General features: G+C 23.1%; 1 protein-coding gene across 1 annotated transcript; it reads right to left on the reverse strand.

Annotated features, from left to right (window-relative positions):
• Nucleotides 1–158: 158 nt before the first annotated feature.
• LOC122498269 (zinc finger FYVE domain-containing protein 26 homolog) lies at nt 159–24977 on the reverse strand. The gene is made up of 12 exons (XM_043605939.1): nt 24650–24977; nt 23998–24157; nt 23024–23692; nt 19408–20748; nt 15611–15748; nt 13315–13912; nt 12717–12970; nt 11996–12532; nt 8598–10455; nt 3747–5423; nt 1355–1596; nt 159–1084 (listed from the first exon to the last, which is right to left on the reverse strand). The coding sequence occupies exons 1-12, from the start codon at nt 24808–24810 to the stop codon at nt 914–916; spliced, it is 7806 nt and encodes a 2601-aa protein (XP_043461874.1). The 5' UTR covers nt 24811–24977; the 3' UTR covers nt 159–913.
• Between the last annotated feature and the right edge of the window lie 547 nt (nt 24978–25524).

Here is a 25524-nt window from a genome sequence, read left to right on the forward strand (position 1 = left end):
TAAATGATTATAAATAGGTATATTAAATTATTCGAAATCTAATGATTCATATAAATTATTATAATTATTAACAATTTTTTTATTAACACAAATATAAAAATAATTTTTTAATATTCGAATTTGAAATCGAAAATAAAAAAATTATTTTTATCCTTTTAGAAAGAAATTAATTTATAATAAATAATTGATTGGTTTTTTCTCGATAAATTATTTTTCCCATACTTAAATTTTAATTACATAAAATAATTAAAGCTAGAGTAATTTCTTTCGTATTTTTTATTGTGACTTTGGAAAAAGTTCGTTTTTATTTATTATTTTATTTCTCATTTTGAGTAAATGTCCCCCCCCCCCAAAAAAAAAGAAAATTAAATTCATTTTGAAAATTATTAATTATTTTTTTTTTACAAATAACTTATTTGCTAATTAGCGTTGTTTAATTTTACGCAAAAATGTATCACAGCCCGTAACAAATGATTATATCTGCAGTCTATTTGTTTTCGAAAGCAATTATTATTTTGTTACGATATTAATAATAATAATATAAATATTGTCTTTTAATTAATAAATTACTGTTAAGATAGTGCGCTTTTCAATCGTGAACATTTTTTCTTTTTAAACGAAAAATATTCCTTTTCTTTTTTTACTTTTCGTCATTCTCGAGTTTTTTTAAAATGCGCGGAAAATAAATTATATATATTTAAATAACTTTCTAGTCTTCTATAATTGCTTATTAAAAATAAAAATAAAATAAACCTGTTTATATTCTCATTATATGAGAAAGTAGTTTTCTTTTCTAAAAAAAAAAAGGCTTTTTTCGTCCAATTTGTGACTGTTTTTGAAAAAATAGTAGGAAAAGCTTTTTTATTTTGTTGAAAAGAAAAGAGGAGGTTTTAAAATATAGTTTTTTTTTCTTTTAGTTTGAACCTTGTGTTTGTTGTAACCATTTAGTACAAATGGATTTTATTGCGTTTTGTCCGAGTCTGTCGGCCTCTTTTAAAATTCGACGAATGTCATTTGCCCTCGAATGCTTCACTGCGAGAAGATATGCGGCTTTTAATTGTCGACTTTCAATATAGGAACTTATCTGAAAATTTTAATTAAAAAAACATTATTAGAAAATAATACAATAATGCAATAGAACTATTATTTATTTATTATTGAATTATTTAGAAAGAATAACAAAAAAGACAAGCTTTCTAGAAAAGGATCTAAGAAGCAAAACATATTAATTAATATTAATTATAAAAAAATAATATTATATTAATATTAATAATAAAAAATATTAATATCAATATTAATAATATTAATAATAATAAAAATAATTAAATAAATTATTTTTGAAATAAATAAATACCTTTAATTCTACATCAGTAATCAGTCTAATTAGAGAATTAACTTCATCTCTTGTTTCGGTGGATGATGGACCTAAAAGTAGTTTAACGCAATGAGCTAGAATGCGATCGGAAATCGCTATTGAATCGGCAGCTCCTGAACTGCGGCAGCATTTTATTAATTGTTCGATTGAATTGATTTTCTTCTCAATAGCGAGAACGTGGCCCACCAGTGAATAAACTTTTTGTGAGCGAAGACTGTAATCTGTAAAATACATGAAATATTTTATTCTCTATCTATAATATTTTTTAAAATGAAACGAAAAATATTAGAATTTGTAAAAATTACCATACTCTCAATTTTTGTGTTTAGTAAAGTTTACTGTACTTTTAATTAAGTTTAGTAAATTTAACTCTGTTTTAAATAAGAATTATATTAGTATTTGTAATTTTTCAAATTGAATTTAATAAAATTTGATTTTAAATTATTTCTTGGCAAGTTTTCCGTATTAATTGAATTTTAAAAGAATTGTGTTTTCAATTTTCATAAATTTTAATTTGAAATTCTAGAAAATTTCAATTTTGAATTAATTTAATTAGAAGTTTTAAAAAACTTAGATTTTAAAAAATTTTTAATAATTCAAATTCTTTTCTGCAATATTAGTTAAATTTTTTAGTATATATTTAAATAATTATTAAAAATAATGAATTTATAGAGGAATTTTAGTTAAAAACACTAAAAAAAATTTTTCTTTTGAAGAATTTTCAAATAATTGCAAAAATTCAATTATTTGAAAAAGTAATAAAATTCTTCTTAGAATTTTAATTATGTTAGAAAATTTAACAAAATTCTCGTTAAAATTTCAATTATCTTTATAAATAATAAAATTATTCTCCGAAATTCAATTATTTTCAAAATTTTTAATGTAATTCTTGGCATCATTTCAAGTAATTTTCAAAAATTGTTCTCAATTTAATGATTTTCATTATTTATTAGTTTAATAAAATTTTTGAAAAGAATTTCTTTATTGAAAAAAAATTTCAAGAAAATTCTACACAAACATTTAATTGTTTCCATAAACAATAAAAATCTTACAAAAATTCAATTATTTACAAATATTTTATAAATTTCTTCATAATAATTCCATTATTTTCATAAATAATTAAATTCATTCATTGCATAATTTCAATAAGTTTTAATACAATTTCAATCGGATTCCTCGAAAAATGTAATTATTCTTGAAAATTTTATTTAAATTCGTCAAAAGAATTCAATTATTAAAAAGTTTGTTAATAAAATTCTTTATAGGAATTCAATTTTAAAAAATATTTCATTATTCAATAAATTATTTATTTTTGTATTTAATGTAATTGAATTCTCGTAAAATTTTTTAATAAAAATAGACTTTTGGAAAATTTTAATTTCAATTCTGTTGAAATTAGTTGAATTTTTAATTATCTTGATAAATATCAAAATGCTTCCCAGAAATTCAATTATTTTTAGGAATTTTAATAAAATTCTTTGCAAAATTCAATTATTTACATAAATAACAATATTTATTACAAGAATTCAATTATTTTCAGGCAGTTTATTAAAATTCTTGTCAAAATTTCAATTATTTAAAAAAATTTTTTTTAATTTCAATAATTTCCAATATCTACTATTTTAATAAAATTTCTCAAAAGAATTCAATTATTTAAAAAAAATTTGATAAAATCATACAAAAAATATTCAATTATTGTCATAAATAATAAAAATTTCACAGTAATTCAATTATTTTAAAATCATTTTGCATAAATTAATTTGAAAACAATCAGTTATTTAAAAATTATTTATATAATTCTTCGCATTAAATTAATTATTTTCATAAATATTCGAATTTTATACAGAAATAAAATAATTATTTTGATAATCTTTTTATGTATTCAGTTATTTTCATGAATAATAAAACTCGTCGCAGAATTGCAATTATTTTTAATACAATTTTAATTGAATTCCTGGAAAAATGTAATTATTATTCTTAAAATTTTCATTAAAATTCGTCGAAAGAATTCAATTTTAAGAAACATTCGTTCATTCCATATATTATTTATTTTTGTATTTAAATAATTGAATAGTCGTAGAATTTTCCAATTAAAAATTGATTTAAAAATGAATATCAGTCAAAATTTTAGATAAATATCAAAATTCTTCCCAGAAATTCAATTATTTTTAGGAATTTTAATAAAATTCTTTGCAAAATTAAATTATTTTCATGAATAACAATATTTATTACAAGAATTCAATTATTTTCAGTCAGTTTTATTAAAATTCTTGTCAAAATTTAAATTATCTTAAAAAATTTTTTTTAAATTCAATAATTTTTAATATCTACTATTTTAATAAAAATTATTATTAAATTATTAATTTAATACCTTGCATTATTCGGAAAGCAATTCCAAATCCCTCCTCAACATCGCGTCCACACAAAATCGCCAAAACTGCCAATTGCGTTTTTTGCTGTTGATTACCAAATAAAGTTGGTAATTCCTGCTTTTGCGTTCCCTCAGTGTCCATATCCGATAAATAACCCAAAAATGTGCCAATCGATCTTCCCTCCTTCTCAGCTGCACCCAAAAATTTTGCAATCTCCATCTGCCTCGATATTGTATTAATGTGCTTATCAATTTCCGACGCGTCCATTTCCATAATCAACGATTGCATTGAACTCACACTCTTTCGTCTCGTTCGACGATTACCAAAATTCTCCAATTTTAAATCGGCCTCCAAATGATTTTGCGCCTCAAATAACCACAATGTCCTCTCACATAAATCACTATAAGTTCTTGCTTCATTCTTATAAAATCTTATGCAAGTCATTGCCGCACGTATATAATCCCTCATGAACAATTGTAAATGATAAAGTGTATTGAGTAAATTTTTCTTCTCCAAATTACGACAAATGAAGACTAAATATTTTTTCCACATTATTAAACTCGTGTCCTTTTCTTTCATTGCATTGAGGAGTTGTTGAACAATTTCCGCTTGCAATGCCTTCATGTAAATTGAATTGAAAAATAATTCATGATCGAGTTCATTTTCAAGAACAAAATCGAGACATTTATCGAATTCTTTTTGTTTGACGAAAAATTCGAGTATTGAACTTGCGCTGCCGTACATGAGAAGATAGTAGAGACTTTCGTTGTAGTAAATTGTTCCGGTCCAGGAAATTATTGCTGTTGGATAATTACCTTGAGTTATTGTTTTTAGACTGTTGAGGGTGTTGAGAATTTCCTGCGCTACATTTGGGGTTGATTTGAAGTCCTGACCGTTGAGACTTAAATTCTCGAGAATTTGGAGAATTTCGGTGAGTAGGGGAGGATTTTTGAGGGGACGGGAATTTTTCGGTGTTTCACGTTTTGGTTTAGTTGTTTTAGTTGCGTCCTCGTCACTTGATTCGGGATGTGAGAGGAGGACCCAGTCTTCGTAATTCTCGTGATTGATGGCTTTGTCGAGACAGTGGGCGAATTTATCGCGGGCACGATCAAAGTAACCAACTTTGAGACAAGCTTTGCCCCAAGCGGCCCACACGCCTTGGGTGTCGAGACCTGATTTTGTACTCACGTCGAGAGCGAGTGTCCATTGTTCCTTTTCGGTGAGGAGATCGCGTAATTTTCGCAGAGCATGATCGTCGAGATCGTCGCTTGGAATGAGAGCCAAGCAATCGGATTGAACGAGAGTTGTGATGAGATCGACTTGAGAGAGGAAACGATCGCAATGAGCGAGACCTGCATTCAGGCCCAATTTGGCGCACTTGACTTTTGCCGCTACCAATAGGGAGCGAATCATTTTGATAATTAGGGCGTGATCAATCTCGGGATTAATTTTACCGCCGGAAACTGGTTGCAGGAGTTTTTTCATTTCGTCACATTGATCGAGGAGAAATGTCGTGTAGGCCTTGTGATCAGAGTGAAGATTTAGAATTGCGAGACAGAAGGAGATGTTTGGCGCGTACTCGAAGGAAAATTCGTCACGAATTGTTTGATTGTAGGAGTCGTCGATTGTTAAGCGCCAGGCTTCGAGGGTTTCACTGCTTGCAGTCGACGAGGAACCTGTGAAGAATTTTTTTAATTTTAGTCAAATTTTTATTATGTTTCTTTTTAGCTAACAACCCCGTAACCAGGGAATTTAGGGAAAAATCAGGAAAACGTAGAATTTGTCAGGGAAAAGTCAGGGAATTTTATTAAAAGTACTAAAGAAAAATTTAATTAAAAATTTTAAACAACTTTGTTTTTTGAAAAATTTTAATACTTCAAATTCTTCTGAAAGTAGTTAAAAAAAAAATTCTTCGCAGAAATTTAATTATTTTAAAAAATTTAGATAAAAATCTTGTTGAGAATTCAATTATTGTTATAAATAATAAACTTTTTGTCAAAAATTCAATTATTTTCACAAATAATAAAATTCTTCTCTGGAGTTCAATTATTTTCAAAAATTTAAATAGAATTCTTTGCAAGAATTTAATTATCCTTACAGGAATTCAATTTTTTTCAGAAATAATAAAATGTTAATTTAATTCTTGTAAAAAATTTTATTATTTTCATAAATAATAAAATTCTTTGCAGAAATTTAATTATTATCAATAATTTAAATAGAATTCTTTGCAAGAATTCAATTATCTATGAAAATAATAAAATACTTTGTAGCAATTCAATTATTTTCAATATTTACAATTTGAATAAAATTTCTCGAAAGAATTTTATTGATTTTTAAATAATTTTAATAAAATTCTTTGCAGAAAATCAATTATTATTAAAAAAATTTTTTTTTTTAAATTCTAGTTAAGATTTAAATTATTTTTGTAAATAGAAAAATTCTTTGACAAGATTCAATTATTTACAAAAAATTTTTTGTAAAATTTTACACCAACATTCAATTATTTTCATTAATATTAACAATTTTTTACAAGAATTCAATTATTTAAAAAAAAAATAAAATAAATTTTTTCAGAAGAAATTAATTAATTAAAAATTTTTAATAAAATTATTTGCAAAATTCAATTATTTTCATAAATAACAATAATCTTCAAAGGTATTAAATTATTTTCAAATATAATAAAATACTGCGAAAATTTTTAATTATTTTCAAAATTATTTTTTTAAATTCTATCCAAAATTTCAAATGGTATTTTTATAAATTGCAAAATTTTTTGCCAAAATTCAATTATTTATGAATAATTTTGATACAATTTTATGCAAATATTCAATTATTGCGATAAACAATAAAAAAATTCACAGGAATTAAATTATTTAAAAAAGGATTTGCATACATTTTTTCAGAAGAAATGAAATAAAATTAAAAACTTTTAATAAAATTTTTTGCAAAATTCAATTATTTTTAAAATTTTTAATCTAATTCCTGGCTAAATTTCAATTAATTTTCAAAAATTGTTCTCAATGTAATGATTTTCATTATTTACTATTTTAATAAAATTTTCCAAAGAATTCAATTATTTTAAAATAATTTTGATAAAACTCTACACAAACATTTAATTATTTTCATAAACAATAAAAATTTCACAAAAAATTTAATTATTTACAAATTTTTTTATAAATTTCTTCCCAATAATTAAATTATTTTCATAAATAATAAAATTTTTTACAGGGATTCAATTATTATTTTTATAAATTATAAATTTTTTTTAAGGAATTTAATTATTTTCATAAATAACAATATTCATCACAAGAATTGAATTAAATTCAAAACTCAAAAGTAATAAAATTCTTCGCAGAAATTAAATTATTTAACAAATTTTTTTTGGGAGAAAATTTTTATGGGAAGAGTTTGTTGTTTATCAAGTTAATTGAATTCTTTTGCAGAATTACTTAAAATTTTTTGGAAATAATTGGTTTTCTGCGACGAATTAAGTTATTTATAAAAATATTTGAATTATTGCAATGAATTTTAATATTTTATTAAATAATTGAATGTTTCTTAAAATTGAATTCTTTCGTCAAGTTTTAATAAAAATTTTTAAGAATAATTGCATTTTTCGAGGAATTTATTAAAAAATTGTATTAAAAGCATTCGAAATTATGCGATGGAAATAATTGAATTCCGAAATGAAATTTTATTATTTATGAAAATAATTGAATGTTTGCGTAGAATTTTAATAAAATTTTTCTTCAATAATTAAATCTTTTGATAAATTTTATGAAAATAGTAAATATTATGAAAATTATTGAATTGCAAAAAACTTTTGAAAATAATTGAAGTTTTGACAAGAATTTTAACAAACTGCCTGAAAATAATTGAATTCTTGCAATAAATATTGTTACTTATGGAAATAATTGAATTTTGCAATGAATTTTATTAAAATCCCTAAAAATAATTGAATTTTGCAAAGAATTTTATTAAATTTCCTAAAAATAATTGAATTTCTGGGAAGAATTTTAGTACTTATCAAGATAATTGAATTCTTGACGAAATATTCGTTAAAAATTTTTAAAAATAATTGAATTTCTTCTAAGAATTTTATAACTTTTGAAAATAATTGAATTTTAGGTGAGAATTCCGCTATTTTTAATGATAATTGAATTCTTGACGAAATATTCGTTAAAATTTTTTAAAATAATTGAATTTCTTCGAAGAATTTTATTACTTTTGAAAAGAATTGAATTCTTGCGATGAATATTGCTATTTATGAAAATAATTTAATTTTGCAATGAATTTTATTAAAGTCCCAAAAAAATAATTGAATTTATGGGAAGAATTTTATTACTTTTGAAAATGATTGAATTCTTAAATAATTTCTTCTTCTTCTCTTCTATCTTTTAAAAGATAATTGCGTTAAAAAACTTTTGAAATAATTAAATAATATTAAAAAATTCATTCTTGTTAGAAGTAGAAATAATTTTTGAAGGTTTTGCATTAGAATTCGTGGTAGTTACATAATTTATGAGGCAAACAAAAAAGACACCAAAAATTCAGAATTTTCTTATGAATTTCTAAAAATTAAATTTTTTCAGTACTTTTAATAAATATCCCTGACTTTTCCCTGATTTGTGGCAACCCTGCTGAATAATTGCAGGACAAAAGTTCCAATATACGAAATGTCCAATTTAAATAAGTTCCAAAGTAGTTTCAGTTTGTTTTTAGTTTTGAAAAAACCCAAGTGTTTTGGTTTTTGTTTTCAGTTTTGGAAAAACCCAAGAGTTTTGGTTTCAGTTCATTTTTAACTAGTACAATTAATAAAATAGTGGAACAGAAAAAAGAGATTAACTCACCAAGCATAAAATTCTGCTGCATAGTCGTCTGTAATTTACAGTCCTTGCAAACTCGTACCAACACCGAATTTGGATAACCACTGACTCTCATTCGATGTTCCGAGCACATTGCACAAACAACTCGGCCACATCTCCGACAATGATGTCTCCGATTAAACATCGAGAATATCACCTCCTTACAACTGCTACACTCCTTTGCCTTATCATTCGGCGTCCATTCCTCCTTTGTCGGTACATTTGCCGGCATTATAAATTCCTTCGTTCCATCAATACTGCTCTCCATCATTTGCAAATCCCTCGATTTCACCTCAGCACCATCCCTCTGGAATGCAACTCGAAAATCCAATGCCTTACTCGCATAAAATCTAATAACACCATCAAAATGTTCAACGGATAAATTTGCCTCCACCAATTTCCCACCAATCGAATTTAACGTTCTCTGTAGTGTTTCAAATTTACAGTTCATTAATAATTGCTCGAGCATTAGCAGTGGTTCCTTAATTAAACTAATATAGAGTCCTTGTTCTTTTGCTTCTAAATTATCGAGAATTTCAATGCCAATCAATGCTTTCCGATAGGTGATTATTTCCTCCTTTGCTCGACAATTCTCGATGAGAAATTCAACAATGAAACGCATTGCTTTTATTCTATCTAAATTCTCAAGGATTCCTTTACACATTGTTAGGGATTGAGATTGTGGCAGGGCTTTCAATAATTTTCTCGCATGATTGAAATCTAGTTGATCGTTTTTCAAGAGGCCTTGAAATAGATCCTGAGTTATTAGTGTGTGCATTTCGGATGAGAAACTCTGGAATTCCAACCACTCGAGGCAGAGTTCGAATTTATTTTCTTGAACCAAAGTTTGAATGACTCGGGCCGGATCTGTTTTCTCGGTGCAATTAACAACGTCCAACCAATTTGCATTCTTGAGATTAATATCGTCCATACAGTAGGGGGAAATTTTGCGAAATATTCGTACCCGGCATAAGGTTTCGTTCATTCGAATTTTACAATGTTGGGGTAATAATTGACTGTGATTGTGATTCAACGAGTGATTGAGGGCCTCCTCGCAAATTTCCATTGGCCAGTGATGCATATTTTCCATAATTGTCTGCACGAGAGTGTTGATATCGTTAATTTGATAAATATACATCATTATTTCCTCCGGATTAACATTGGCGCTCATTAAACTCAAAATTCGATCTTTAAAACATTGTAGTTCGGTATTTTTTGCGAGATAATAATCTGGGAGGGCATTGATAATAGAGAGGCAGAGATGATAATTTTTTTCCTTGAGGGAATTGTGAAAATAGTGCCAAAGAGCTGATTGGGAGAGATTCTCGTTTACACTGGCTAAAACACAATTTTCATCGAATAGGGAACTGAGAATTTTTGTCCATTTGGAATTTAGAAGATTCTCGAGACAGGCGATACGTTGATTTTCGTGATTTTGGAAAATTTTCGAATTTTCCTGATGTATTCGCTCGACGAGGTAGGAGAGTAACCAACAATGCTCCTCGAGATAGCGTAATAATGATGGTTTTATTATTCTTGTTTTCCATTCTGATGGGGAATACATTTTCTCGCTGTTGGCGTTCTTCTCATTTTGGGAATAGGTGAATTTTATTTCGTATTCGTAGACACTGGGACTTGTTTCCATTTGATTGAAAATATTCAAGATTGATTTTAGAGTTTCGTTGAATTCTTCGTTTTGATGATAATTTCTTTCACGATTGTTTGTGAATCGTTGAATTATTTCGGGAAATTGGTGGGAATTTTTTGATTCGGATTTATAGTGTTCGAGATAGTCCAAGAGGGATTTATTTAAATCATCGTTTAGGGTTCGTGGACTGTAAACCTGGAAAAGAAAAAAATTTTTTAATTTGCTTAGTTTTAGTGATTTTTAAATTTATTTTGATGTTTTTTGACAATAGAATTTAATTTTAAAAAGAGGATAATTTTTTCGGTTTAAAAATAAAAAAAAACAAGAAAAAAATAATATTATTTAGAAAATATTTAATGAATAATTTTACTTAAAACTATTTCAAAATTAATTGAATTTTAAGAATTGCGTTTACAATTTTCATCAATAGATGAACTTCAAAAGGTTTCAATTTGAAATTTTAGAAAAATTTTAATAATTAAAATTCTTCTGAAATTGGTTAAATTTTTTAACATAATTATATTTGATTAATTATTAAAAATAATGAATTTATGGAGGAATTTTAGTTAAAAAAACTAAAAAAAATTAAATTTTGGAGAAGTTAGAATTGATTGCAGAAATTCAATTATTTACAAAAATAATATAATTCTTGGCAAAAATTCAATTAGTTCAAAAATTTAAAGAAATTCTTGTCAAAATTTCAATTATCTTTATAAATAATAAAATTCTTCTTCAAAATTCAATTATTTTCAAAAATATTAATAAAAATCTTTGCAAAATTTCAATTATTTTCAAAAAAAAAATGTTCCTCAATTCAAAGATTTTTTTCAAAAAAATTTTTTTAAATTCCAAAAGAATTCAATTTCTTAAAAAAAATTTTAACAAAATTCATTGCAATAATTCAAATATTTTCATAAATAACTTAATTCGTCGCAGAAAATCAATTATTTTCAAAATTTTTTAAATAATTCTGCAAAAGAATTCAATTATCTTGATAAACAAGGAAATTTTTCCCATAAAAATCCCCCCCCCCCCCCAAAAAAATGTGTTAAATAATTTCATTTCTGCGAAGAATTTTATTACTTTTGAATTTAATTGAATTCTTGTGATAAATATTATTATTTATGAAAATAATTGAATTCCTAAAAAGAATTTTATAATTTATAAAAATAATTGAATCCCTGTAAAAAATTTTAATATTTATGAAAACAATTGAATTATTAAAAAGAATTTTATATACAATTTTTAAATAATAATGTTTTTTGGAAAAAATGTGTACTAATTATTTTTTTCTTACAATTGAATTCCTTTGAAATTTTTAATATTTATGAAAATAATTGAATATTTGCGTAGAATTTTATAAACATTTTTTTTAAATAATTGAATTCTTTTGGGAAATTTTATTAAAATCTCTTCAAATAATTAAATATCTGCGCGGTATTTAATTACTTATGAAAATAATTGAATAACTTTGAAGATTATTGTTATTTTTATTTTTATTTATGAAAATAATTGAATTTTGCAAAGAATTTTATTAAAAATTTTTAATCAATTCACTCGATTATCTTTATTTAAATTATAAAACAGGAAGAAATCGATCATTCCGAGTCGAAGACTCGGAATAATCGATTTCTTCATGTTTTATAATAAATATTCTTATAAGTTGTTGAAGTAAATTTAAATTAATTTTATTTAATTATAAATTATAAATTTAAATTAAAGTAAATTTAATTACCTTAATAATTGGCGAATCGGAAAATTCATGAGCCATGGCAAATATTGACCTCGAGTCCATCATTAAATCCAAATCTTGCCACGCAAGTTCATTGAGACTTTCCATTTCGTGGAAAAATTGATAATTCCAATTTAAATCGCCGAGTAATTTTACTCTCAATGTGGCGAGTGTGACGAAACCTAAATCACCAATTTCATAACCAATTATCATTAATGAAATGAAATGTCTTAAATCATTGTTGGACGTGTCCTTTGACCAGAAATAAAGAATGCAATGTAAGAATAATAAATTCCAAAGATTGAGAAAAAATGCCAAAGTATGATGTCCATCGAGTAATTCACTTAAATCCAAGGCAGCGAGAATTTGCGTTTTTTGCAGAATTAATTGTATCTCGGCATTTTTTGAGCAGGACAATAAATCCTTGGCAGTTAAAATTGAGGCATTCGGTGTGGATAGTTTTCGTAAAGTTTTCAATAGATCGGTTAAAATTTCCGATACGTAGAGATTTGGATCTGATGTGAAATCCTGAGGATTTTCCTGTAAAAGAAGACATTTTTCTTTTGCTTTTAATTTAGAGAAAAATTTTGTGATTGGAAGTTAAATTAATATTATAATATTTGAGTGATTATTTAAATAAAAATATTTCTTTTTAAACGGAAAGTAATAAATTAAAATATTTTTAATGAAATAAATGAGATTGATATAAAAATTTTCAACTTACAATTTCCTCGGAGCGTGAATTTAAAACAATAATTCCCCATTGGGAATTGGAAATTTCCTGACAATTTGTTTCATTGTCGCAAGAAAGTTTTGGACAACAATTTACAAGAATACTGTGAACTAAATTCACTTGAAGTTTATTTGCTATTGACTCGAGTTCACTTGGCTCAACATTTAAATCGAATATTTCGTGTCCAAAATACGAGTCCAGTGGATTTTTTAAAATATTCGTCTCCGTGAGAACCAAATTTTTATCTGCAGAAACAAAATTTTTTTATTTTTGTAGAAAAAGTGATGAAAAATAAAATAATTTTCCAAATAAGAAAGTAATTTTTTAAATAAAAAACTAATTATTGAGAGAAGTGATAATAAAATGAAAGTAAAAACTAAAAACAATTTAAAAATAAATTAAAAATTATCTCAAAATGAAACTAAAAATAATATTAAAATAAAATAAAAAAAGTAGAAATAAATATCAAATTAAATAGAAGAAAAGTAATAATATTTGTTTAACAAAATAGATAGGAAAGTAAAAATAATTAAAAATAAAATAAAAATAAAGTAAAAAGTAAATTAAATGAATTAAATAAAAAATATACCGTTAATGATTGTCTGAAGAATTTTCAAATGCGAATAAACAATTTTCAAATAATCATTTCCATTATCGCAGAGTCGCATTAATTCTTGATAATAATTCTCTCCCAATGTTTTATTAATTTTCTTCTCACTATTATTGTCGGTGGGAAAATTTTCCGCGATATTTTGTGTATTTTTAAATAATTGCAATTTCTCCTCCAATTCGAGCCAAAAATTATTCTTCTCCTTCCAATGTTTTGCATTCAATGGTATTGTTGCATCGGCAAATAATTCCATTAATGATGATGATGAATTTAATTTAAAATCATTCAGTAATAATAATTGATGGACTCGTGTGAAAAATTCTTGATTATTTGTATTTTCCAAATTGCGACAAGATTTTAAATGTTTTGCCGCAACATCGCATAATATCATTGATGTTGAACGATTCATTCCCATTGTCAATGCTAAATCGAGAATTGTAATTGTTAAAATTTCTTTTTTCGTCAACTGTTGATTATTTAGGAGGGAAATATTTTCGTCTTGCGACGCTAAAAATGTTTCCAATTGTCCAGTTATGCGGGACGTTTGAAATCCTTCATGAGCTGCTTGTTTGATATTCTGAGAATTTTTAAAAATTTTTAATTAATTTTTATCTTCGATATTTTTATTTATTTATTTTTTATTTAATTTATGTTTTAATTTACGTTAAAATTTGTTAATTTATGTTAAAATTTTAGAGAGGAATTTTATTATTACATAGTTGAATTTCGAGAAATTTTATTAAAAATAATTGAATTTCTGCGAAGAATTTTATTATTAATGAAAATAATTGAATTTCTACAAAGTATTTTATTATTTTCAAAGATAATTAAATTTTTGAGAAGAATTCTATTTTTAATTTTTGAAAATAATTGAATTTCATAAGAGAAATTTATTATTTATGAAAATAATTAAATTTTTGACAAGAATTAAATTAAACTTTTATTATTTTTGCAAAAAAATTGAATTCTTATGAAAATAATTGAATTATGGCAAAGAATTCTATTTCAATTTTTGAAAATAAATATATTCCGGAGAAGAATTTTATTATTTGTGAAAACAATTGAAATTCTGACAAAAAGATTGTTATTCATGAAAATAATTGAATTTTTGACAAGATTTTTATCACAATTTTTGAAAATTATTGAATTTCTGCAAAAAAATTGTATTATTTATGAAAATAATTCAATTTTTGACAATAATAAAATTAAAATAAATTTTATTATTTCAGAAAAAAATTGAATTCTTATGAGGATAAATAAATTTTTGCAAAAAATTGTTTTATTTATGAAAATAATTCAATTCTTGCGAAGAATTCTATTTGAATAATTGAGAAAAATTAAATTTCTGCAAAGAATTTTATTATATTTATAAAAATAATTAAACTTTTGACAAGAATTTAAAAAAATTTTATTTTTCCTGAAAAAAATTGAATTGTTATGATGATAATTGAATTTTAGACAAGATTTTTATCTAAATTTTTAAAAATAATTGAATTTCTGGCAGAGAATTTTATATTTATGCAAATAATTAAACTTCTGACAATAACTAAATTAAAACCTTATTATTTCAGAAAAAATTGAATTATTATGAAGATAATTGAATTTTCGCAAAGAATTTCATTATTTATGAAAGTAATTGAATTTAAGTTAAATTTTAATCTTTGATTTATATTTATAAAAATTTTTGATTTATATTATTTATAAAAATAATTCAATTGAATTTCTGCAAAGAATTTTATTATTTATGAAAATAATTCAATTCTTGTGAAGAATTTTATTTGAATAATTAAAAATAATTAAATTTCTGCAAAGAATTTTATTATTTATAAAAATAATTAAACTTTTGACAAAAATTTAAAAAAAATTTATTTTTTCCTGAAAAAAATTGAATTGTTATGAAGATAATTGAATTTCCGCAAAGAATTTCATTATTTATGAAAGTAATTGAATTTAAGTTAAATTTTAATATTTGAAAATTAATTTATTCCAGTGAAGAATTTTATTATTTTTGAAAATAATTGAATTTTTGACAAAAATTTGATTATTTGTGAAAATAATAAAATTTTTGACAAAAAATTTGATTATTTATAAAAATAATTTAACTTTCGACAAGATTTTAAAAAAATTTTTGAAAATAATTGAATTTCTGCGAAAAATTTTATTATGAATGAAAATAATTCAATTTCTCACATGAATTGGAAAAAATATTATTTCTGAAAAGAATTAGATTTTTCTTGAATTCTTTTAATTTAGATAAAATTTTAATTTGTCTCACATGAAGTATTGAGTGAATTGCTGGTGAATCGACGACGTCCGAAGGATTCAAATAATTATTTAAATCCCGCCGGAAATTTCGAATTGCATTCGAAAATCGAACTTCGCCATCGAGTTGCGATCCCTTCATGTGAAACATCTGAAACAAAAGAAGAAAAATAGTAAAACTTGGTTAATAATAAAATTCAATAAAATTCGGTAAAATTCGAAAAAAATGTCTGAAGAGAAAAATATTGTCAATTATTAAATTATGAATAATAATTTATTTTTCTGCAATTTTCTCTTAATTATCCTGGGAATAGAAATTAAATATTTGCATTCTATTCTACTCCCTTCGTATGTGGTAATAAAAAAAGGTTTTTTTAGGATAATATTAATTTAATATAAATATAAAATGTAATTTAATATAAAACAGTGAAAAAAATAATTATAATTAGGTGGATTTAAAGGATAATCAAATTTTCGAAATTTCCTCCGACGAGGAGGATTACGATGAGAATGAAAATGAATTGCTTAATGTACGCGATTTACGTGAAATTAAATCGCTAGCTGATGATGAAAAAAAATATGAACCATTACATTATCATGTGGCAAATGATAATCGTCGAGAAAAAGCTGAAAAAATTGCGAAAATTTCGAGAAATTCACATTTTCATCCAATTATGGAGCGAAATGTTATTTATGAAGAAAAACCATTTGCTGTTGGTTTTCAAGAGACACTCGACAAGGTTGAGAATTTTATTTTCAAATCATTTTATCTAATTTTTTCAAAAATGTTTTTTCTATTTTATGTTTTCAAAATTTTTTTCTCTTCTTTTTTTTCGAATTAAAAAATTCATTTTCTATTTTTACATTTTTTTAGAAGTTGAATTTATCTTTAAATTTCAAGTTTTTTATTTAAGTAATAAATAAATATTTAATAAAATATTTTTTTCAATTCCAAATTTATCTTATTAAAATTAAAAATTATAGAATTTTAAAAAAGTTTTGATTTAAAGATAAAATATGAGTCGCCGAAAAGTGTTCCGAAAATGGAAAAAGAATTATCATTCAAAGACGCAACAGTCGAAAGTGCGTGGAAAAAATTATTTTTTGCAACACCAAAAATCGAAAACGAATGGTATGTAAAGAATGATAATTTTTATAAATCTAAAAATAGACGATTTAAAAAAAGTGACGAAGAAAATTCTAACGAATCAACAACAACAGATTCGGATTTTTTTCAATTTACAAATGAAAATTCACTGGAAGAGAAATATTTTTCTTCGACTGATTTTAAGAAAAATCAATTTACAGAATTAAGTACAACTAAAAAAGAAGAATTAATTGACAAACAAGAAGAGAATAAATCAAATGATGATGATTATGATTATGAAAAATTGAAAGTTGAATATTATCAACAATTGAATGAAATGGAGAAGAAAAATAAGCTTTTTATTTATACGGAAGGTGAAAATTTTGAAGAGACAACGACAATGAATAAAACTAATGAATTTATGGATAAAAATTTAAATATTTTAGAAACGAAAACTACGTCAAGTTTGAAAAATTTAGACAAAAATAATAAAAATTTTTTGATACAATCGAAAAGTAGAAAAATAAAAAAGCCGATAAATTGTACGAAAGTGGAATCTTTTCTTCTTGGACCGAAAACACTGGAATGTTTGTCGAATGCATTTAAAAATGTCAAGAATCCGTTGGATTTGATAAATGCTCTCAAAAGAACTTGGAATGTCACGAAAATTTGGATTATTCTTTATATTTCCGTTGCGATTGCTTGTTGGTGTCAAAAAGGTGTTTGAATTATTCAAAATAGAATTTTTAATAATAATACAAAAGAAATTTTTTAATTGTACTTTTTTAATAATTTTTCTTTTTAAATATTTTCAATTTTAAAATTAACGTATTGGAGATTATTGAATTCTTGAAAAGAATTTTATCAAAAAATTTGAGAATAATTGAATTCCTTCGAAGAATTTTATTATTTATGAAAATAATTGAATTTAAATTTTTAGAAATTAATTCTTCTCAGAATTTTATTAAAATATAGAAAATAATTAAATTCTTTTGAAGAATGTCTTTAATATTGAACAACAGTTTGCTTTTAATTGAAAGTGGAATTAGAAAAATTAATTTATCTATTTATAAATATTTTTTCTAATACAAAGGTTGGTGTTGTTGTTGTTGCTGTTGTGAATTTTGCTATCCCGAGGAAGTTATGTTGAGGGAGAAAAAATATTTTGCGGAAAATCCACCGGGAATTTTGGTTAAAAAAGAAAAAGACGGTAAACTATTAAATATTGTAACTGAAGAGTATAAACCAACACTTTTTGAAACTGACGCTTATCAACAAATGGAAAGTCAAATAAGAAATCTTTAAAAGTACTATTTTTATTATTATTTTTTTTATTTCGATTTTAAGAAGCAAAAGAGAAAAAAAAGTACAAATGAGAAAACAAATAAAAATAAGAAATTATTGAAAAGTGTTTTATTTTTTTTCTTGTTCATTTCGATTCAAAAAGAACAGAAAGAAAAATTATAATCGACAAAAAAAACAAAAAAAAAGATAAATAAATTTTTTACGTTATTTATCAAAATAATATAATTGTTTACAATAATTATATTAAAAATTTTCTTAAAAATAATAAAATTCTTTTTAGAGGTTTTATTACTTATGAAATTAATTCAATTGTTCCAAAGAAGTTTATCGGAATTTCTGAAAATAATTCAATTCTTATGAATAATTTTATTATTTTTGAAAATAATTGAACTCTTAAGAAAAATTTTATTAGCTTATGAAAATAATTGAATTGTTTCAAAGAATATTAAAATTAAAAATTGTTGTTCTTTCGAGAAATTTTATTATTTTATGAAAATAATTGAATTCCTACTAAGGATTTTATTACTTTTGAAAGTAATTGAATCCTGGAAAAGAATTTCAATAATTTGTGAAAATAATTTATTTCTTTCAAAGAATTATATTAAATTGTTTGAAAATAGTTTAATTGTTTCGAAAATTTTTATTAAAGTTCTTTAAATATAATTGAATTCTTGACAAGAATTTTATTTAAATATTTAAAAATAATTGAATTTTTGACAAAAATTATCTTATCTATGAAAATAATTGAATTTCTGCAAAGAATTTTATTATTTTTGAAAATATTAAAATTTCTTCAAAGAATTTTATTGTTTTATAAAAATAATTGAATTTCTGCAAAGAATTTTATTATTTTTGAAAATATTAAAATTTCTTCAAAGAATTTTATTGTTTTATAAAAATTATTGAATTTCTGCAAAGAATTTTATTATTTATGAAAATATAATTAAATTTTTGACGAGAATAAAATTAAAATTTTATTATTTCTGAAAAATTTTTTGATTCTTATGTAGATAACTGAATTCTTTCAAAGAATTCTATTTAAATTTTTTGAAAATAAGTAAATTCCAGGGAAGAATTTTATAATGTATGAAAGTAATTGAATTTTTGACAAGAATTTTATCAAAATTCGAAAATAATTGAATTTTGAATTTTGTAAAATTTAGTGTTCTTTATTTAAATTTAATTTAATTAATGTTCTTGATTTAAAAAAAGTCTCCTGTAAGAAATTGGAAATTCTAAGAATTATTAAAATTCTATTTCTTTATAACAAATTAAATAATTAAATAGAAATTAAATTTTTATAATGAGAAAGAATAATTTATTTCTTTTAATTTCCAGGAAAAAAAATTCTGTTCTATAAAAAGAAATAGAATATTTTTCGTGAATTAAGTAAAAAGTTTTGGAAAAATTTTTTTTACCTCAATTATTTGCTGGGCTCTAAAATGATCCCTCTTCCATAAACACTGTAAAATCCAACTTTCCCTTGGCATTAGCATAAAATTAATGATAAATTTCGAATTATTTTCCCTGCCCTCATTATTATTGGAATTAATGAAATTTCTTATTTTCCTTTTTCTTCGTCTCAAATTCATTGCATTGTCAAGTGATCCGGATTCGGAATTTATTTCTAAATCCGATTTCATAAATTCCTCATCCGATGAACTTGGTCCATTGATTTTATAAAAAAATGCCTTCTTTTTACGTCGTATGGAAAAATTAAATTTCCCACTGACATTAATTTTTGCCTCTTCATTATTGTCGTCGTTTTCATTTTTTTTCACAAAATCATCACTCGTGAGAAATTCAAGTTTCCATAATGCGTCAGCAATTGCATTTGAAAAATTTGTCAATCTTTTATTAATTGCCGAAAAATTTTCATTGCAATTTCTTTTTTTTAAATTTGCAATTTCAATTCCAATTGTTAGTGAACAGTTTTTTAATTTCTCCATTAATTCTCTTATTGTATATTTATTGGCGGCAAAACCAAAATGTTTTTGTTCAATATTCTCCAATGCGGACGTTGCTTTTTCATCGTCGTCGGAACTTTTTTCTTTTATATCGGCAAAATCTTCGAGTCTTAAAAATAGAAGGGAGAAAATATTCTCCATTACTTCGAGTCTTAAATCTAATGATTTAATGTCGAGGATTAATTTTTCCATTTCTTGAAAATTTTGTTCAATTTCGTTACGCTTTGATTTGTAATAATTACAAGCGAGAATTCCTTTAAGTGCACTTAACATTGCAAAATAAGAATGAAATGTATTTGATGCGTCTTTTGTGTCTTTTAATAATTCTTGTACTTGATGGTAATTTTCCTCGTGTAAATTGACACTTGATTTTAAAACAGTGAGAAGACATGAGGAATTTTGTAGACGAAGGAGAATTTTTTTTACTGATAGTGTTTGTTGTTCTTGTGATGCTGTTGTTGATGATGATAGATGAGAACTGGGAGAGAAAATATTTCGTTTTGACTCAAGAATCCAGTGAATTATTTTTAAATGTTGTTTCATTATTCCATTGGATTTGGAAAAAATGAAATTATTCGAATTTAGAGTGCATTGTTCGTGGAGAAAATTTAGAGAGCGGTAGATTTTCATATTTTTTTCCCATGTCTCGATTGATGTTATAATCGGAATGTGAGGAAGGCTTGTGATAAAATGAAACATCAGTGATGGCCAGAGATTTTTTAATGATGTGCAGGAGAGGAGTTTTGATACTTTTTCGTAGTCGCCGTTTGTTAGAAAAGTGTTGCACAATTCCTTTAAATAAAAGTTTCCTAATTAGTGAACTTTAACATTAAATTAATGTTATTAAATTAAAAAACAAAACTAAAATAAATTAAACTAAACCTAACTAAACAAAACTAAAATTAACTAAATGGAACTAAAATTAACTAAACGAAACTAAAATTAACAAAGCTACACTACAATTAATTAGCAAATTAAATTAAGAACTTCAATTGAATTAAATACATAAATAGAATTAAAATTAAATTAACGAATATTAAATTAAAATAATTGAATAAAATTAAAAACTAAATTTACAAATTTATTTCAATTGAGATTAAATTAAACATTGTTTTATACAAAAGAGAAAATTGATTATTTCTTAATCATTAAATTATTAGTATCTCTAATTAAATGAATTTTCAGTTGGGAAAAATTTTCAATTAACTGAATATTCATATTTAGCGGAATTCATAGTAAATGAAATTTATATTTAACTGAATTTTATAGAAAATTACATTTTTTTTTAGTTTTATCGAAATTTTTGAAAATAATAGAATTGTTTTAAAAATTTAATTAACATTGTAGGTATTGAAAATAATTAAATTCCAGAGAAGGATTTTATTATTATTGAAAATAATAAAAACAATAATTTAATTCTTGACGAGAATTTTTTTTTAAATTTATGAAAATAATTTAATTTTTACGAAGATTGTTAATATTTTAATGAAAATAATTGAATTCTTATAAAGAATTTTATAGAAATATTTAAAAATAATAAAATTATTTTGAGAAAATTAGTTAAAATTGAATTTAAGGAAAGAATTTTATTAAAATTTTATAAAAATAATTAAATTCTTTTTTATAACTAAGTAACTAAATTCTTTTAAAACATTTTAATATTTTTGAAAATAATTTAATTATGTATTGAGAATATTTTTTAAATTTATGAAAATATTTGAATTCTTGATAAGAAATTTATTAAAGATTTAGAAAATAATTGAATTTCTAGAAAAAAATTTTTATATTTTTAAAAATAATTGAATTTCTGCAAAGAATTTTAATATTTTTGAAAATAATTGAATTACTGAGAAAATTTTTTTAAATTTATGAGAATAATTGAATACTTGATAAGAAATTTGTTAAAGTTTTAGAAAATAATTGAATTTCTGCAAAATTTTTTTATTATTTGTAAAAATAATTGAATTCTTGACAAGAAAATTATTGTTAAAATGTTTGAAAATAATTTAATTCTTGCGAAAAATTCTATTAAATTGTTCGAGAAAATACTTGAATTGTTTCGAAAAATATTATTTAAGTTCTTTAAAAATAATTGAAATCTTGATAAAAATTTAATTAGAATATTTGAAAATAATTGAATTAATATGGAGATTTTTATTATTATTTATGAACATAATGCTTTAAAAATAATTGAATTTTTGACAAAAATTTTATTAAAATTTTTAAAAATAATTGAATTTTTGGGAGAATTTTAGTATTTTTGAAAGTAATTGATTGTTTGCAAAATTTTTTAATAAATTTATGAAAATAATTTAATTCTGGACAAAAAATGGTTTAAAATTTTTGACAATAATTGAATTTCTGTAAAGATTTTTCTTATTTATGAAAAAATTGAATTGTTTTAAAATCTGTATTTCATTATTTATGAAAGTAATTGAATACTTGAGAAGAATTTTAATAATTTAAAAAAAAATAATCGCATTCTTGAAAAGAATTTTAATAATTTTTGATAATAATTAAATTTCTGCAAAGAATTTTTATTATTTGTGAAAATAATTGAATTCTTGAAAAAAATGTAATAAGTTGTGAAAATAATTGAATTTTTCAAAGAATTTTATTTAAATTCCTGAAAATAATAGAATTTCTGCAAAAATTTTTTATTATTTGTGAAAATAATTGAATTCTTCACAAGAAATTGTTTAAATTTTTGACAATTCGAGTATTCGACTTAATATTAAATCAGTTAAAATAAAGGATTCAAATAAAATGTTTGTTTAATTAAAATTCGATTAATTCGAAATTCGGTTAAATAGAAATTTTCTGAATTGGTAATTTTGAAAATATAAAAATTCAGCTAAATAATAATGAATCAATCAAATGCGATTTCGTGAAAAATTGAAAATTGGTGAAATAAAAAGTACGTAATGAATAAAATTGAAATCATTCTCTTTTTTTATAAAAAATAAAAATTCTTTTCAAAATTATTTTTGTAAAATAAAATTAGTAAAAGTGTGTAAATTAAAATTTATCTAAAATTATGATTTGTAAAATAATGAAAAATATTTACCAAAATATCAGACATCCAATGGGTTTTGCGTCGTAAAATTCTCATCGATAATTCCCTGTGATTAATGGAACATTTGCCATTATTTTCGTCAATGAAAAATAGTGCATCGGATATTTTTTTTGCATTCTCATAAAATGTGGGACTCTCGGAACGTGCATATAAATTGTCTAAAAATTTGTCCCATTCATTGAAAAATTTTCCATTCTTTCGTGAATATAGTGCAAGTTTAATTGCATCTGTATCGCAATATTGCAATAATAATGGGAAAAGCCATTTTATTAATTCATCTTCTTTTTTCTCGGTTAATTCGAGTTTCGATAATATACACAGCAATGTGCCGAGATTTTTTTCATTGAGAAGAATTTTTTTTTTCGGGTATAAATTGGAAACAGAAATTTTTTCCTCATTAAAATTGTCGTCATTTTCTTGATCCACTGCTTTTTGAATTATTGATTTCAATGCAATTGAATATAAATCTTGGAGAATTTCATCGGAATATGAAAATGTTGTTGGCCAAATGCAGAGTAATTGATTAATTAGCCAGCAAGCTAGCGATGGATGATTTTGTAAATTTGTTTCTAAAAATTTTAAACTCGCTTGCGATATTTTTTTTGTATTTTCCGTTCGATTTTTTGACTTTGTTAGCGCCTCGAAGAGTTCGTTCAATTCCTGAAAAGAAAAATTTATTTTTCAATTATATTTATTGATAGATATTAGGGAAATTTTTTGAAAATATACTTGAATTCTCGAAAATAATTTTTTAAAAATTGAAACAATTGAAAATTTTGTCAAATTTTATTGAAATGAATTTTATTTGTTTACATATAAAAATTATTTTGAAATAATTGTATTTTTGAAGAATTCTAATTGAAAATTTGAAGAATAATTTAATTTAAAAAAGGAGAATTTTTTTTAAGTTAAAATAAAATTTTTTTTGAAAAGTCAATATTTTTAAAAATAGAAAAATATTGAACCTGCTCCACATGATCAGTTATTTGATCGTCAATTAATTTCAAGGCTGCCGCAAATTGAATTGACTCGAGTTCCTTTTGCACTTCCGCAGAATTTGCCTTATCGAGACATAATAAAAGCTTACTACTAATCCACTTGATTTCATTTGAATCTTGTTTACTTCTATAAAAATACATTTGTTATGTTAAAAAAATTACAATAATACGAGATTGAAAATACGACCTAAAATGATAAATAGTTTCTTTCTTTTTACAATAAAAAAAAAATTGTATACATTATTAAACAAAAAAAAAATTTTAAACGCAATTCAATTTTTTGTTTACATCTAATTTAATTTGAAATGTAAACAACAAATTTAAATACCACCTACAAATACAAAAAAACATCCTGAGGTATCGGGCCATTTTTATAATTACTTTCCGTTTCCTCAAAATGTTACGAAACTAATTTTTAAAATAATATGAAATAATATAACATTAAATATTTAAATTGTGCATTGAGAGTAAAAATTTAAAAGAAAGAAACAAAAGAAAATTATTCTTTTCAAAAACATGTGTGATGACATCATGAAAGTGATAAGGTTATGTTCATCATCAGCAAATAAAAACAAAAACAATCGAAACACCAAGTAAATAATAATAAAAACAAACTCACACTGACGATGTAATTAATGTTCGTAAATTGTTTACATCATCTTTAGTGTAATTTTCCAAAGAATCATTGTGAATTTCATTATTTAAAATTACAGATGCTGTGTACCATAACCTCGAAATAATGCACTTGTCAATATCCAAGATTTCAAATTGTTTTGACATTTTTCCTTAATACTCAGGGGAAATAAAATTGTTTGTAAAAAAATAACACACATAACTCATTGAAAATTGTATTTGTTTTTTTTTAAATTAAAAAATTTGCCACAATTTTTTAAAGAAAATACGTGTGAATAAAAATGTATTTGGAAAAATTGACTGTTCTGAGAGAGAGCAACAGAAAATGTGCACTTTTGTTGACAATAATGCATATTTCTACTGTTGTGGAACGCACCCTATAAATTGAGCCTTGCACTCTCTTGTATCTTGTGTTATGCATTATTATGCACACGTGTGTCAAAAGTATTATAACTTTGTTTTTATTATCCCTGTTTTTAATAATGTTAATTTAAATAAATAAAAATAACAATAATAATAATAGTAATAATAAAAATAAAAATAAAAAGAAAAAAAAATAATAATAATAATAATAATAATAATAATAGTAGTAATAATAATAGTAATATATATATATACTAATAACGGTAATTTAAAATAATTTAATTAAAAATAATAATAATAATAATAATAATAATAATAATAATAATAATAAACAAATAATTATGATAGCAATAATAATAATATTATTCAAGAAATTTCTAGCGCTATTCATTTTCTGATAAATAGGAAATAAAACAGTATAAACAAAACTGCATTGGAATTCCAAGGTCTTCTTTGTTATTGTTTCCATATATGACCATTTTCTTATCATTTTTCTTC

The sequence above is a fragment of the Leptopilina heterotoma genome, unplaced genomic scaffold (genome assembly GCF_015476425.1).
Source record: "Leptopilina heterotoma isolate Lh14 unplaced genomic scaffold, ASM1547642v1 Lhet_144, whole genome shotgun sequence".
NCBI classification, from domain to species: domain Eukaryota; kingdom Metazoa; phylum Arthropoda; class Insecta; order Hymenoptera; family Figitidae; genus Leptopilina; species Leptopilina heterotoma.

Coding starts and splice junctions, on each gene's coding strand:
- LOC122498269 (XM_043605939.1), bottom strand. CDS start 24,810: ATGTCAAAACAATTTGAAATCTTGGATATTGACAAGTGCATTATTTCG. Junction 15,749..19,407: donor GAGCCCAGCAAATAATTGAG/GTAAAAAAAATT, acceptor CTTTTGTTTCAG/ATGTTTCACATGAAGGGATC. Junction 10,456..11,995: donor CCGATTCGCCAATTATTAAG/GTAATTAAATTT, acceptor TTTCTTTTCCAG/GTTTACAGTCCACGAACCCT.